General features: G+C 40.2%; 1 protein-coding gene across 1 annotated transcript in view; it reads left to right on the top strand.

Annotated features, from left to right (window-relative positions):
• Positions 1 to 16,621, top strand: part of ANKRD52 (ankyrin repeat domain 52) — a 64,531-nt gene that overhangs the window by 13,000 nt on the left and 34,910 nt on the right. Inside the window, exons 3-6 of the mRNA XM_026717425.2 lie at positions 2,819 to 2,897; positions 5,875 to 5,945; positions 8,877 to 9,077; positions 10,330 to 10,417. Coding sequence (XP_026573210.1) covers positions 2,819 to 2,897; positions 5,875 to 5,945; positions 8,877 to 9,077; positions 10,330 to 10,417 — 439 coding nt within the window. The remainder of the gene's footprint in view (positions 1 to 2,818; positions 2,898 to 5,874; positions 5,946 to 8,876; positions 9,078 to 10,329; positions 10,418 to 16,621) is intronic.

Raw genomic sequence — 16,621 nt, 5'->3', positions numbered from 1 at the left:
ATCTAGTTGGCAGTCTGGTTGCCAAGCACCTGTAATGCGGTCATGTAATTATTGAGGGGGCGGGGGGGTGGGGGGAATGCAGTGATGTTTTAAGATGGCCAGGAGTGCTTTGTGGTCCATAAAGCAACCTTTCCAGCTGTTGTAATTTTGAGTGGCCTTTAAATGATCCGTGGCAAATTGAGGACTATCTGTAACGAAAGCTAAAGTTTCTGAAGTAACTGCCAATTCCAGTTTACGACCTCTATTTGCAACCACGATTGAGCCCAACGTTTCTGCTGCTAAGCAAGACAGTCGTTAAGTGAGTCATGGTCCATTTTATGACCCTTGGTCCTGGTTATTAAGCAAATCATTACAGCTATTAAGGGAATCATGCAGTGATTAGGCAAATCTGGCTTGCCTCATTGTCTTTCCTTGTGAGAAGCTCCCCAGGAAGATTGCAAATGACGACCCCAGCACGTTGCAACCATTGTAAATACATGCCAGTTGTCAAGCACCCGAAGTTTGATTATGTGACTGGGAATGCTGCAACAGTCAAAACTGTGAGAACTTCTTATAAGTCATTTTTTTCAGTGCCATTGTTACTTAACGGTCATTAAGTGAATGGTCGTAAGTCAAGGACTACCTTTGGAGGATCTGTCACAAGTTCAGGCAGTTAATAAGCAGCCGCCTGTTAATTCAAGGCCGACTGTATACACTTGTAATATTGCGTGTCAGTACAGTTGCATTCTCATTGAATGCATTGGGATTGATTATGATTTTCACTACTCGGTTGGCTAATTAGATGTTGATTTATACCTCAGAGAGGAAAGCAGAGAGATGTGGTTGGAAGTGTTTTCTGCAGAAGATTTTCCATAGCTAAAGTTTCCCACTGAAAGCATTCTAATTCAGGTCTTGAGAGTTGTATGACGTTTTGTTTTTTTCTTGTGCATTGCTCAATATTCTTTCCAATGTTGCAATAAAGGTATTTTTTTCTGTTCGTCACAATTTTTAGAGCTTTTCAAAGTTATGATTGCACTGTTAGTTGCCTTACATTTCATTGCATTGGCCATTCTGAAGTGAGCAAACTGAGATGAACTATCTTGCTACCAGTACACTTGCATACATGTTTTATCCTACATACTATTCTGCTTTCTGGGAAATTTGTGTGCATAATCCAGGTACATTGACAGAATGTCACTGTGTTGCTAAGGATTTAAAAGAATATACTTGACTAATGTCAGGGATTGAACACTCGTTAGGCTTACTCTTATTTTCTTTGAATAACACACAATTAAGATTAAATCATGATTGTGCAAAAATGTCAGTAGTTGTAGATTAATTCGCTTTTACAAAAAACATGTTCACAGTTACTTAGTTTTATTCACTGATGAGCCATTGGTAAGTATTAAGAAATCCTAGAATTTGCAGGAACAATTTGAAAAGACCTTGAGATGGTTACTCAATTCTTTATAGCTATGTTTTCCGTGAAATTCATCAGGAAGAAAGCATCCAAATAAAAGGTAAGATTACATATTCATGACAAAACACCTTCCTTCTAATTAAGCTCATTGTACTTGGCTAAGCTAAAACGAATAACTGGATTCAAAAGAGGCCCAAAAGAGCCAACTTGACATGTGGGTTGAAAGAAAAGATCATGATGACTAGACAGTGAGAACAGTCAGATTATTTTGTACTTTCTGTCATCAAGGAGCAAAGCAAGAATAGTTGGGTATACAAGTTACTTTGAATTAAAAAAGTGACGTGACCATTTTTCACACTTAGAACCTTCGTAGCATCCCCAAGGTCATGTGGTCAAAAATTTAGGTGCTACAGACATGTATTTTATGATGGTTATGGGGTCATACGATCACCTTTTGCAACCTTCTGACAAGCAAAGTCAATGGGGAAGCCAGGTTCACTTAACAACCATGTTACTAATTAAACAACTGATTCACTTAACAACTGTGACAAGAAAGGTCATAAAATGGGGCAAAATTCACTTCACAGTTGTCTTGCTTAGCAACTGAAATTTTGGGGTCAATTATAGAAGTAAGTCAAGGACTACCTCTAAGATTTATTGTTACTGAAGTTGTATAATTCAGTTTATGTTCTGTCTACTCAAAGGACCCTCAAATATTCCTGACTTGAGGCAAATTATTTAATCAAACGTCACTGGCTTTTGGCAGATACAAGGAGTGTATTTATGGAAGATATGCTTACTGTGTAGGCAGACAAGCTTAATACTTTTTCTACCTAATATCTGGCATGTTGGATAAAAATAAGTTTTTTTAAAAAACCTCATATAAATTGTGGAAATATACAGTTAGTCCTTGACTTAAGACTGCAATTGGACCTGGAATTTCCATGGTTAAGTGAATAGCAGATGATTTGACAGCCTTTTTTGTGCCATAGTCATTGAATTCCCATGCTTGTTAAGCGAATCTGGCTTTCCCCATTGACTTGGCTTGTTGGAAGCCACCTGGGAAGGTCACAAATGGTGATCATGTGACCTTGGGACGCCACCACTGCCATAAATACATGCCAGTTGCTAAGTGCTCAAGTTTTGATCATGTGACCATGGGGGATGCTGCGATGCTAAATTGTGAGAACCAGTTATAGCAACTTTTTTCAGTGCTGTCATTAAATAAATGATTGTAGGGCAGGGACTACCTGCATTGCAGATCTAAGCACAAGATGATTCTAACCACCCAAAGTCACTCTCGATACCAAGAGTGGAATATATATTTAGTCAATAAATAAATATCCTTAGATTATGCAGAATATAGAATGTACAATTTTTAAAATATGTATATTGATTATTTTGTTTTCCCCAAATCAGGACCAAGAGAGACGAACCCCTTTGCATGCAGCTGCATACTTGGGGGACACCTCTATTGTTGAACTCCTAATACTATCAGGTAAGGATGGGGAAATGACCCCTTCCCCCCCTTTTTTTTTAAAAAAATTGTTTGGACATGCTTATTTTATCATTGGCCAAATTGTCAGGGAGTTAGTATTGCAGTGGTAATCAAGTTTCTATAGTCCTGTTGTTGGCTTTGGGTATGGGAGATCCAGATGCAGACTTCGGCAAAGCCTCTGGCAATCTTTAAAAGAGGAAATATAACGATCTGTGGCTCGGATGGTCACAAAGAATGAATGAGAGCTCATAAAGCATTATAGTGCTTTCTACCTTAAAAGTGCTGTAGCTAGCAGATTCCTGTTAGTAATATTCTTATTGCTAGTCATGATTCTTAAGCAGCAGAGATTTATGGAAATGTTCTCATTCTGTTCAGTGAAGCTATTTTAAAACTGACAGCCCTATATACTGTAACTCTTCCTGTGTAGGTTGCAGGGCTGAATTAGCCTTCTGGACAGCAGAGCCAACACAGATGGTTTTTGATCCATGTGCTAAATCTTTCCAAATTAACAGCCATAAAAAACACTGGTTCACGATAACCCAAAGCAAGTGATAGTCTTTGAAGAGTGCCAGCAACATTCCCCCACATCGTTTTTCTCTTTTAAAAAAAAAAAAAATCTGCATGAAGATTGGAATGAGCTTTGATCCTTTCAGTCCCTTTATTAGGCTGGTTTTCTTGTTACGGATGCTTACTAATGTCGAGACTCTGGAAAGAGTGCAGAAAAGAGCAACAAAGATAATTACGGGGCTGGAGGCTAAAACATTTGAAGAACAGTTGTGAGGAGGATTAGGAGGTGACATTGTTTATTGTTTATTATTTATTTATTTATTGAATTTAAAATATAAATATAAAAACCTCATTTAAAGCAATAAAACTAATAAGAATCAAATAAATTAATATTAATATAATATAATAAAATCACCCTGCCACCCTGATGACAACAGATCATACGAGCCATTTAATGGGCTCCATCCCACTTTGGGTTCCATAGGCCCACTGGCAGAACCAGATCTTCAGTGCCTTCCAGAAGAGTATCAGAGTGGGGGCCATTTTAATCTCTGAGGAAATGATGTTCCAGAGAGAGGGAACCACCAAGGAGAAGGCCTTTCTTCTAGGCCCCACCAGGTGTTTCTCCCTAGGGAATGGGACCTGCAGCATTTGCTGCCTCTCCGCTCTGATGGAGTTGGGTAGATGTGACCGGCAAGAGATGGTCCCTCAGATAACCTGTCCCAAGCATGAAGGGCTTTAAATGTGACAACTAGCATCTTGAATTGCTCCTGAAAGCAAATTGGCAGCCATTGCAGCTCCTGCAAGAGAGGTGAGACATGTGCACACAGGGTCTACATAAAACCATGCAGGCTGCTGGATTTTGCACCAACTGGATGCTCTTCAAGGGCAGCCCCATGTAGAGCACGGTGCAATAGTCAAGATGGGAAGTGATTAGGGCGGGGGCCTGCAACCTTAAACACTCAAAGAAAGTTTGAGCAGCAAGAGCAACGAGCGGGACATGGAGACAGCGAGAGGAATATGGGGAGAAGCACGTCTTTCTCTCCACCCCAAAACACTGGCTGGGCCAGCTGCAGCTGACGCTACTTCTCTTGTTGCTTCCATGGCCTGCTCATTGCAGGCGCCTTGTGCAGCACATTTAAATTTAGCATGCTTCATAATGGGGAAAACTCTGTCCCCGCCTCCTCCTGGAGCCCATTATGACGGTGCATCGACTACAGCCGGCCCAGCTAGTGTCTCGGGGCAGAAAGTCATGCGTCTCCCCAAGTTGTCAAGATGCGCGCAGCACCAAGAAGGGCTGGAAGAAGAGGCAAGTAGAGGGGTGCTTCATTCCCACCTGGAATACAGAACGAGTCTCCATCTGCCACCATCACCCTTACCTCTTCAGGCGAGGAGTGATGGCGAGGGGCGGGAACAGCCAGTGGTGGGATCATCCGACAGGGAGCCATAGGAGAGGGCCCAAAGAGCCGCATGCGGCTCTGGAGCCACACGTTGCAAACCCACGGACTAGGGCATGTGTGACTGTGAGTTGATCCAGGAAAGGGCGTAACTGGTGCACAGCCTGCAATTGTGCAAAGGCCCTCCTGGCAACGACTGCCACCTGCTCGTGCAGGAGTCATGAGTCCAGGCGAACCCCCAGATTACACACAGGATCTGTTTGGGGTGGTACCACACCCCACCCAAGATCAAAGGTGGCAATTCTCCCTGAGCCAATGAATCCCAACCCTGATAGCAGTGTTCTAATATTTGAGGGGCTGCCACAAAGAAGAGAGGGGTCAATTTATTTTCCAAAGCACTAGAAGGCAAGTCAAGAAACAATGGATGGAAACTAATCAAGGAGAAAAGCAATCTGGAACTAAGAGAAATTTCCTGTCAGTGAGAACAATTGCCTTCTGAAGTTTTAGATGCTCCATCCCTGGAGACTTTTAAGAAGAGGCTGCACAGCCACTTGTCTGGAATGGAATAGGGTCTCCTGTGTGAGCAAGGGGGTCAGTCTAGAAGACCTCCAAAGGTCCTTTTCAACTCTATTATTCTGTAATACGTCTGTAAGTAATGTAAGAATTGTGTGGAAATCTATGGAAGTTAATTCTGGGGATTACATCTTTTTCAGATGCGATTCACAACCCCCACCCAACCCCAAATATTTGAACTAAATGATGCTGATTTAGCATATAGAATGTTTGGCAGGTAACGGGACAGTTTTAATTTTCAGCCACATTTTTTAAAGACAGGGATGCCTCCTAAATGCAATAGTAATGTTCTTTCTTTATTAATCAGTTGGCAGTTTCCTTGGGAAACAGCTGTTTGCTAAATAAGCACTGGGATTAAAACTTAAAAATGGTCTTATTGTTATGATAAAAGTCTAAGGAATGCCTTGCTATTCAACTAGTTTAATATAATGTTTGTTTTCTTCTCTTAATGGATGCATGCTTGAGAGAACTTGCTTCATCCCCTTTCTTTTCTTCTGTAGGTGCTAACGTCAATGCAAAGGACACTCTTTGGCTAACCCCGTTACACCGTGCTGCAGCTTCTCGTAATGAGGTAAATGTCAGGCGTTTCACAGGGTGCTATAGTCATGCTGCCAGTAAAGTGACAAAAGTAAATTCCAGACACTGAACATCATAATAAACTGCCATGTTTAGGGCCAAGTTCATTTCTCCTCTTGTCTTTTTATTCTTCGTTGTACTAAATATTTTGAGAATCTTGTAGAACAGACTTTATCTCCTTGGACACATTGGGTAGCAACACCTTTTGGATGGTAAAGTTGAAAGAACTGCAAAAAGGTTTGCAGGCTGTTACTAGCAGTACATTTTCCCATGGGACAAAGGTGTGAGGCAGGAGTATAATGGTGATTGCCTTGTAGTGGCTCATTTCTGAACCTCCTTGTTTACTGAGGAAGCCTTGTGCCTACACTGTCAATATATGAAATGTAAAAGAAGATCTACTCGTTTGTTGTATGAATTTATATACTGCCCAATCACAAACTCTATGTGGCTTATACAGTTAAAAAAAAACACACCTTCCTTTAAATATTAGCAACACTGTGATTAAAAAAATCATACCTTTCAAATACCCTAAAAGATTTTGTGTGTGTGTGTGTGTGTGTGTGTGTGTGTGTGTGTGTGTGCAGACCGCTTTCTGGTGGCCTTGTTTCAGGCAACACACAATTTTGGATAAAGGGATTTTGGAGAACCTCCTAAAAAGCCATGCAGAAAAAAAAAGTGCTGAACATCTGTCAAAGTATCTCAAATTCATTCTCAATTGGACATGGGTCTTGTTGTAAATCCTGAAGGGATGCCTGGGGTAGGCTTTGCCTTGCTATCTGGGAATGGTTTGAACCAGTTGGGCCTGAGGAAGTGTACAGGATCCTGATGACTGTGAGCTCAGCCACCTATTCTTATGATCCATACCCATCCTGGCTAACTGAAGCTGCCTTTGGGATGTTGTGTGAGTGAATTCTACAGGTGGTCAGTTCTTCGTTGAGTGAGGTGATTGTTCCTCTGGTTCTTAAGGAAGGGCTAGTCTTCCTTTCTTCAAGGAACCCTTGCTGGATCTCATCATACTGGACAGTTTTCTAAGAAGGGAAGGTGATTAAGAAGGTGGTTGCACTGCAGCTACAGAGGCCTGTGGATGGAGAGAAATATATGGACCCCTTTCAGTCAGGATTCAGGCCTGGGTACAGGATGAAAATATCATTGGTCACATGTTTAGGGGATCTCTGGCAAGAGCGGGACAAGTGTTGTGTATCTGTCCTTGCTGTCTTTGGCTTCTCAATGGCTTTCAGTATCATGAAACATGGTATCCTTATGGATTGAGTTTGTTAATTGGGTGTGGGTGGCACTGAACTGTGCTAGTTCTGCTCCGTTCACTGAGGTCAGTAGCAGTCAGCATTGATGGGGGTTGAAAGATTTGGTGCTTGGCCTACTATAAGGAGTGCTTCTGGGTTTGGTGCTCTCTCTTTCTTTCCACTTCTGTTTAACCTCTGCATGAAACCACTGAACGAGATCCTCCATTATTATGGGGTAAATTATCAGTACATTGATGATCCCTAACTATATGTCTTCTCTTGTGGAGAATTAGGCCATGCTGTTGATATCCTATCCCAGTCCTAGGGCCTGTGGGGACCTGGATGGAAAACAACAGGCTGTAGCTGAACTGTGGCAGGACTGACTGGCTTTGGGTTTGGGACCTTCCATTTCTGGGATTTTCCCATGTTTGAGACTGGATGGGTTTGCATTTCCCCTAACACTGGGTCTCAGTGTGCAATCTGTGGGTCCTCCTGGAGTCACAATTCCTATTCAAGTATTGTGTGACATTTGCACCCGTTCCTGAACTGGAGGTTCTTCTCACAGTCACTGTTGCCCTGATTACCTCCCTGGTGGACTATTGTAATAAGCTTTTTATGAGGCTGTCTTGAAGAGTATTTGGAAGCTTCAGTTGATACAAAATGTGGCCCTGCAGGCAATTATGTGTGCTTCTCCCCCCCCCCATTGGCTCACATGACACCTCTGCTTGACAAGCTGCATTGATTGCCAGTTTGCTTCTGGATCCAGTTTACAGTGCAGGTTTTTACCTTTAATTGAGACTGTCCTCTTTCCAATTACATGTGCCTATCCCATCCATCCTGCAAAAGGAGTACCTTGCAGATCCCATCTATTAAGAAGTTATATCTTTTTTGGGGGGTAGGGATGGGGGGGTGGACTCTGGATGCCCTCTCTGTGGAAGATCATTCCTCTAAAAGTGAGATGGACCCCACCTCTGCCAACTTTCCAAAGATCTCTCAAAACAAAGTTATGTCAGCAGGCTTGGGGATCTCAGGTAAATGGAGAACTGGTGAGACAGTGTTTAATATTGAAGATGCTGACTTCTAGTCTTTCAAAATAAAGATTTTTTTACTATGAAATTATTTTTCTGTTCGTATATTTGATGGTCTGTTTTTATTGTACTCTGCCCAGAGTCACTTTCATGAAACAAGCAACTGTATAGATGAGAGGAATGAGCTAATAAATCAGATAGAAGCCAATGAGATTTAACTAACTTAGTGTGAACCTAGCTGTCTGTAACTTAAATCGGAAGGTTTTATTAATTGGGGTTTCCCCATACTAATAACCCATGTGTCCAAATACGGAACTGCAGCATCAATTATTCTTTGTGAACCTGCTCAAATTTCTGAGAATGTAGGGAGAGGAGCTCTTAATATAATTGAGTGTTTAAGGCTACTCTATTGCCCTATATGAGGTTGCTCACTGTCCTTTCTTGGAATTGCTAGATCACTCTAAACTGTAGCATTTTATCTCTTCTCAGCACCTTCCATATTATGTTCCCTATTCTTTCAGGTTTTGCAGGCTTTCTTTATATTAAAACTCCCCCTGTTCATAACACAGTGCTGTCCCGTTACTTGTTAGCGCTTACTTCTTTTGTAATAGTACCTTATCCAGGCTTTAAAGCTGTCTTATGTTCCTGCCTTGGCAGAAAGCACTTAACCTCCTCCTAAAGCACTCGGCAGACATCAATGCTCGTGACAAGTATTGGCAAACACCACTGCATGTTGCTGCTGCCAACAGAGCTACCAAGTGTGCTGAGACCATCATCCCGCTGCTTAGTAATGTTAATGTGGCAGACCGCACTGGCCGCACAGCACTGCACCATGCTGTACACAGTGGGCATCTTGAGGTAAGAGGACGTCTTCGTCCTTCCAGAGATGTTTATGCATGATTTCTCCACGGGGTAGAGACGAGGTATAATGATGGACATTTGTTTCGTTGTAAAGAATATCTCCCCGTACAAAAGCCACTCAGAATCCTTTTGTTAGCCGAACAAACGAACATAATAGAGTATATACTCAAACTCACATAATTGAGTCTCCAGCTACTATGGTTAATGAAGAGGGGTCCTTGGCACTCTCTGAGCTTAGTTGTTTTCTTGCAGATGTTTCACTACCCAACTAGGTAACAGCATCAGTGCTAGGAGTAGCACTGATGATGTTACCTAGTTTGGGTAAAGAAATGTCTGCAGGAAAACAACTAAGCTCAGAGAGTGCCAAGGACCCCTCATTCCAGCACTGAGCTACCAATATTCCCCTATATTGATGCTATGATTAAGGCAAGGCCCTTTGGAGCAGTCCTTCATTGGGAGTAGGTTTGAAGCAAAGAAGATGAGGAAAAGATAGGTATCTTTTTTTTAACTAGATTTCAACTTTATTGCAATATTTTATTCTATTTTACTTAATTTTATTTTAAAACTGCCCATCTCCCTCACAGAGTAACTCTGGACAGTGTGCAAATAGTTCTTCCTGCCACCTTTCTGGTGCTTTTCCACGTTAGAAACATGGAAATATAGTATACAATATACAATGTGAATGAAGCTTTGGCTTTTAAGATATTGCAACAGTTGGACAGAAGTCTTGGCTCTTCTAGCAGTAAAATATTTTCTCTGTCCTCGATTTTTAAGCTATAGGTATGAGACTATTGGAGAATTAGGGCTGGGATGGATTGAGTTTCTTCTTGTGCAAAGAATACATAGCGTGAAAGAAACCATTGGATGCCCATGAACTTGTTTTTTTAGAATGCACATTAAAATACAAAAAAAATACTGATGCATGATTCATTAATTAATATGAGTAATAACATATTCCAACAGCCATGGGCTATTTTGTCTTCCATAGCAAAGTTTAATACACAAATAAGTAACATCCGATTTGCAGGCGAAGAGATGGTTTTGTTATATAATAAGAGTGAGCTTTCGGATTATCCGTATCTGGATGTCATTGTGCCATTTCCCTGTGAAGCACAGATCCCAAATTTACATATATAAACAGAGCTATAGCATCCACAGGGGGAGGTGGCAGAAAACATCAAGTCAGTTGCCTTGTGTTTTTATCTTACATTATTTAATTTTCACCCAAAATGTCTTATCTTCTTCCCAGATGGTAAACTTGCTCTTAAATAGAGGGGCCAATCTGAGCACATGTGACAAGAAGGAGAGACAGCCAATACACTGGGCAGCCTTTCTGGGTAAGTCCCCCTCCCACCTTTTAAGCACATCCCTTCTATTGTGCTTGATGCATTTGATAGGCAGGTCTTTCAGAGAAACTATATATAAAAACATACACCCAGGATATTTGCCTAGTAAGAACAAAGGATACCCAATCTATAAAATCTATAAAAGTGAAATACCACTCATGCATCATCACAAAATCTCCACAACCATAAAGCCTACAAACTTGAAATTTGGCACATCTGTTCCTCTTGGCTTCTAGGTGCTCACTAAGAACGGATTTTTTGAAATGACCATTGGAGCATTAGTATTTCCTATATTATTATGATGCTAAGGAGTTCTTCTCCCCCTCCCCACCTGAAAAGAAATCTGTTCCAAATGCAAAACACAAGCTGAGGAGAGGAGTTTCGGTTTTGCTTTCACAGCACCAAGCAGCTTTAATACAGAACAGTTGAGCTAAGCCACACCCAGGTTTCTTGCTGTCTCCTTGCTCACACAGCAAATACTATCAGTTTCCAAACAGCCCTCAACTCTCTCACACACTGACAGGATGCTAGCCAGATGAATACCGATGGATGCTGGTAGGCAGAGGCAGAATTTGTTCCCCCTTATTTTCCTCCCCCAAAACTAAGCCCGACCACGTAGTTTCATAGCGAAGCACGGGTATCGACCTAGTAGTAAATAAAATAGTGAGCCACGGGTACGGTAGTAAGTTGCTGTTGGCATACAGCTATTTCCCCTCCCCCATTTTGTTTATTAACATTTTTATATATTGCTGTACCTCAAACAGTTAATTAACAACATTATTAAAATCCAGAAACCACTCAGGAATCTGTAAATAAGGGTAACAAGTCAAAATCTCTATGACAGGGGTCCCCAAACTTGGCAACTTTAAGACTTGTGGACATCAACTCCCAGAATTCTGGGAGTTGGAGTCCACAAGTCTTAAAGTTGCCAAGTTTGGAGACCTCTGCTCTATGAAAAGTTTCCATCTTGACAGCCTTCTTAAATGGGGGGCATGCTGCCTGGATGGGGGTGATGCTGTTTCAAAGGAGCTTGGCACCGGTAAAAAAACACCACCTCCTAACTCGCCTATCCTCATACAGAGGACCACAAGGGGCACACCAGCTAAAGCTGGGCACAGGCTTCTCAACTTGTGAGTCCAGAAGGACCCCTGCTCTGTTCCTTTGGGGGCAGTGCAACCCCATCTAGAGTAAGAACTGGACCTGGCAGAGAACAAGTGTTTTGGGCCAACAAGATCTCCTTCGGTCAAGACTTACCCTACTTCTCTGGTTTGGCCAATGAGGAGGCATATTTCTAATGCATACTAATGATACCTCACTCAAACTAACAGATGACCTCACCCAGGGATTTCACATAGACGCCATAAACACTAGTGCAGGGGTCCTTAATCCTTGGGCCGAAACCTAATACCGGGTCGCGGCCCATTGGGAATCAGGCCACGCAAGTGGCAGGTGAACGGGTGAGCACATAAAACTCCATTTGCACAAACAGTTGGTGCCCGCCCTCATGCACAAAGCTCCATTTGCACAATCTGCCTGCTACCTGCACAAATGGAACTTTGAACGTGAGCCTGTCCACTGTTTGTGTGGAACCGTCCCTCTCTTCCCCCACTGCCGCTGCCGCCACCACTACCAATCTACAAAGCCGGAAAGGTTGGGGACCATTGCACTAGTGGTAAGAGAACCAAAGACTCTGGAACCACCCAGGAGTAACCACAGGCCGGGTCTTCCTCCTCCCGCATGTGTGCTGACAGTATGCAAAACTATTTTCCCAGGAAAGGTTAAGTGGAGATACATGGCTAGGAACAGAGATCCAAGGCAGAACCAGGGTGGCCCACATAGGTAGGAGCCCAGTGAATCTGTCTCATATCAGAACAATATTCCTAGTTAAGTAACTATGACTGCCTGCCACTTTGTATCTGGCACTAGATACAGAATTATCTTGCTCAGAGGAATTTGTCTCATCTTCAGCAAAGTGTAGAATGTCACACTAAAAGGCAAGGGGCAGCTGTTATTAGATCTGCTGCTTACCTTACCTTATCTTTTAATTCCTATCACCTGTTGATTTCATTACTCTTGCCACATTCAGTCTGCAGTCAGTAATGAATTGCATAATCCCCTCCAGTTCGATGGAATTTAATTATACACAAAGGCATTAAGATAACATTAGCAGCTGTTAAAATGCTATTTGGATCCATTAACTCCCCAGTAATCTCTTTTTATATTTCAGCAGAGAAGCAAAACATTGGGACAGGAAAAGTTGCCTTTTTTTAATGCCAAGGAACAAAGTTGTCTGTCTTATTGTTAATTTCTTATTGTCAAACTCCACATCTCATGGAGTTTCATATAAATTGCAAGTGGGGCACCAAAGTAAAGTACCTTTCCCTCATGAGCATGTCTCCCTGTTGGGATCACTGCTTCATGTGCACATAGTGTGTAATACCTGTCCATCTCCTATGACAGGTTTTCTATGCTTATTCAATGAAATTATTTCAATCTGTAGTAATAGGTGGCATGCATTAAGCTTGCTCTGTTTAGCAAGATATTTATTAGGTTTTATGCTGCCCATCTCATCTAGGTGACTGCCATAGCAAATGCTATATGCTATAGAGATGCTATACTACCATAAACCTCAGCCTTTTTTCCCAAAGGCAGTTTACACAAATGTGCAAAAATTTGTGTTACTTAATGTTTTCACACTTTATGTCCCATGTCATTCTTCTAGAATTTTGCTTTATTTACTTCTACATTGTTTTCTAGTTGGGACTATAGAGACATCCCTAATAGAAAATATGTGATGGTTCTCCATATCTGACATATATATGCTATATATATGCTATACCTTTTAAGAAAACATTAATCTTTTATGGTCTAGTTATCTTACACACAGCTTTGGTTACTAAAAATGCATTAATGCAATTTGGAGGTCAGTAGAAAAATGTTTAAACTCAGTGGATGAATACGCTGGGTACACAAGGAAGTATATTATTTAAAAATATTCTTTAAACAAGAACATTCTGTTTTCAGCTGGGCATTTATTGCATATATGAGGTTGTCAATAGCTTCTGAGTTTTGAGCAGAAAACTAGGTTTTATAGGTCACAATCTAAGACAAAGTAAACCAACATACTTACTTTTTAAATATTACATTTACAAACCTTTGATCATGACACCTTTTTGAACTCTCAACTACCAGTATTTGGTTGGATGGAATTGATGGTCAGAAAGCAAGAAAATAGTAATGAAGACTGTAACAGATGTGTGTACTTTGTGTAACAGACAAAATCTAATTTGCATGATGAATGCAGCCGACTGGAGCTAAATTAATCCACTTGGCCTTTGGGAAAACTACATTTTCTAGTTACTCAGTCTGAGTGGGAGTAGCTCTACTGACTTTGTGCAAAGTAACATTAAACTCTTTTTTTTTTAACAAATTTTATTCAGTTTTTCACATTAAAAACAAAAATCTCTTTTTAGTGGACAACATATTTCCGGGTCATCACCTTTACATACAAATATGACAGCAATTATACATTCATATATGCATACTTAATTCTATTATTACCTTTTCCATTCCAAATTTTCAGTAAGGAGAGAAACAAACACATTAATTCTAGCCTCTTTCATTAATCTCAATCGAAACATCTTTTTGTTTCATTTCAATTATTTCAAATATAATCCTTTAATATTTATTTTAAAAATAAAGATAAACAATATGTGTTTGCCTAATAATAATAATGATAATGATAAAAAAGGTTACAAATGACTCTCCTTGCTTTTAATAGTCTATATTAACTTATTAATTTAGTTGGTTCTTTAGTCTGTCATATTCCCTTTCCATTACACATTCTTTTTATAAATTCTAGATTAATACAAATTTTAACACTAAAGAAAAAAAAACAAGTATAGGTTTTCCCCCCTTTTACTGCTTTGAATGTGACACCTCAATGATTAAAATATACCTTTATTCCCTCATCTTGATTCCCAATAAACCATTATTTTTAAGAAGTTACAATAATAATCATTACATCTTTTCATTTGGATTCCGCGGCATATTTTCCCCTCTTAATTTTTAATAAGTTATCAGTATCTATATTACCCTATTTTCTAAATATTTTTAATTGCAGAAATATTCTTATTACCCCTTGTCTCCCTGCTGAATCCCTTTTTTAATTCATCAACCATTATCTCTGAAAAAACAATTTCTTTTCAACGTTTTACTATTTCTGTATTTCTTTATTTCATGCACCTCTTACTGCTGCTCCTCCCCCTCTTTTCCCCATATCTTTTCTCATTCCAGTTTGTATCCCTCTCTTTCTTAATATCTTCCTTTCCCCTTTTCTGCTGAGTCTTTCTGCCTTTCCTGACTTTACAGGTATTCCCCCCTTTGATTGCCTTCTTAAATCTCAACTTTTTAACCTTTCTTCTTTCCCCACTTCTTTGTAGTGTTCTTTGTGTTAATTGTCTATTTAAAATGTCTTCTCCTTGAATCGACTCCTCCTCCTCTGAAGCTCTTTCTTCTTGTTCTTCAATCGCCATTTCCATTTTTTCTAACACAGAGCAAAGGGATTCGCCTCTTTCCTATAGTAATTCTCTCATATTTTTAAGTTCCATTTTTAATTCCCAAAGAGATATCATCATTACACACTCTTATATTTTATGATCGTTAAAGTCCACAAAAAAAACACTTTTACTTTCCTTCTTTCTTCTTTCAGTTTTTCTAAAGTTCTCAATTATTCCAGCCCAGGGTCTGTACCAAAAACATCAATCAATCCCACAGTCAGCCTTTCCTTGCTTTTTTGTTTATTCTAGTTCTGCTTTCACTTTCTAAGATTCTTACTTTGTTTCAATATTTCTTTAATGTTATATCCACACAAGTTCATTCAGAAACAGGATGCTTTCCCTTTTGTTTGAGCTCAAGGTTTGTCAAAAGGTGGCACTCTCCATTATACAAAGTCCTCACTTTTTCCCCCTATTTTTTTATTTAGGGTTTTTCGAACCTCAATATTTCAGCACAGTCCAGTCTCCAATTTGTAAACTTTATTATTATTATTTTTTAACAATCTTAAGTTCAGCTTTATTTTATGCCTGTTTATTGCCAAAATATTTTAGTCCAATTTAGTTAAATCTTTAGTTCCAGCTTCTTCCTTTCCCGGTTCGAAGCCCCGCTTAGCTGTCAAAAATATTTTCTTATTTTTTTTCCAGTCCCTTTGTAATTTTGCCACTCACTTTTCTTTTCTTAAAAATTCCATGTTACCTTAATCCCAGGGTACTTTTGTTTAGTTGTATTGCCCAGTTGTCCCGGTTCAGATGTCATCCACCTCTTTCTTCCCTCCTGAACAAATCTTAATCCAGCTGAGTCCTCCTCTTTGGGGTGGCCATTTTGAACCACCGTAGCAGTCATCTTCGGGGGGAAAAAGACCAAGCCCAGAGGGGGAGATACAGGTCCCCTCAACCTGGCTTGCGGCCTCCCCTTACTCCGCTGCCCCTCCAAAGCAGCTTCAGCCCCTAATCGTAATGATTGGGGCTCTCCAACGAAAGAGCATGGACCATAGCCGCAGAGAGTCGCGATCTAAGGTCCGTCAGCGAGGAGGCTCCACCTTCTTCCCCAAAGTAACTTTAAACTCTTAATAAGCATTTCCTCATACACACATATGCACCACACACATACAACTTTTAAAACAAAATACCAGAACTATAAAAAAAATTCAGAGAAATTTGAAACCAACCAATATCTTTTATGTGGAGTAAATCAAAAGAAGGTGAAATATGAATGCTATAAACATATTAAATGCAGGATGCTAAAGTTAGATCATAATGAAATGTTGTTTCCAGGAAGCTAATGCTGTTTAAATTCTTCTCTTGGTCAAAAGAGAGTTATTGAGCTGCTGGAAAATATGTTGCTACTCTTTTGGGAGAATCTGACTCCTTCCACCAATTAAATAATTTGAATATCGTTGCCATTAAAATTAATTAGGTTTTAACCCCAAGTATTATTGATCCTCATTTAATGTTGCACTGTGATTAATAGGATAGCAGGAATTCATGCTAAAGCAGAATCTTATTGGAGGGTGGGGTAGAGAATTTACAAGCCTGCATGTTACTCATGGTCTCCTCTTCTGTAGTGCTTGAATAATTTTATAATAATGTACTTGACATTCAAAATTTGAACCTTGCTTCTGTTGCATCCTGTATCATG

Source organism: Pseudonaja textilis, chromosome 2, assembly GCF_049901715.1.
Source record: "Pseudonaja textilis isolate UNSWEBS1 chromosome 2, rPseTex1.2, whole genome shotgun sequence".
Classification (NCBI taxonomy): domain Eukaryota; kingdom Metazoa; phylum Chordata; class Lepidosauria; order Squamata; family Elapidae; genus Pseudonaja; species Pseudonaja textilis.
Note: the sequence above shows the minus strand (reverse complement) of the source record. Positions and strands in the feature narration are given on the sequence as shown.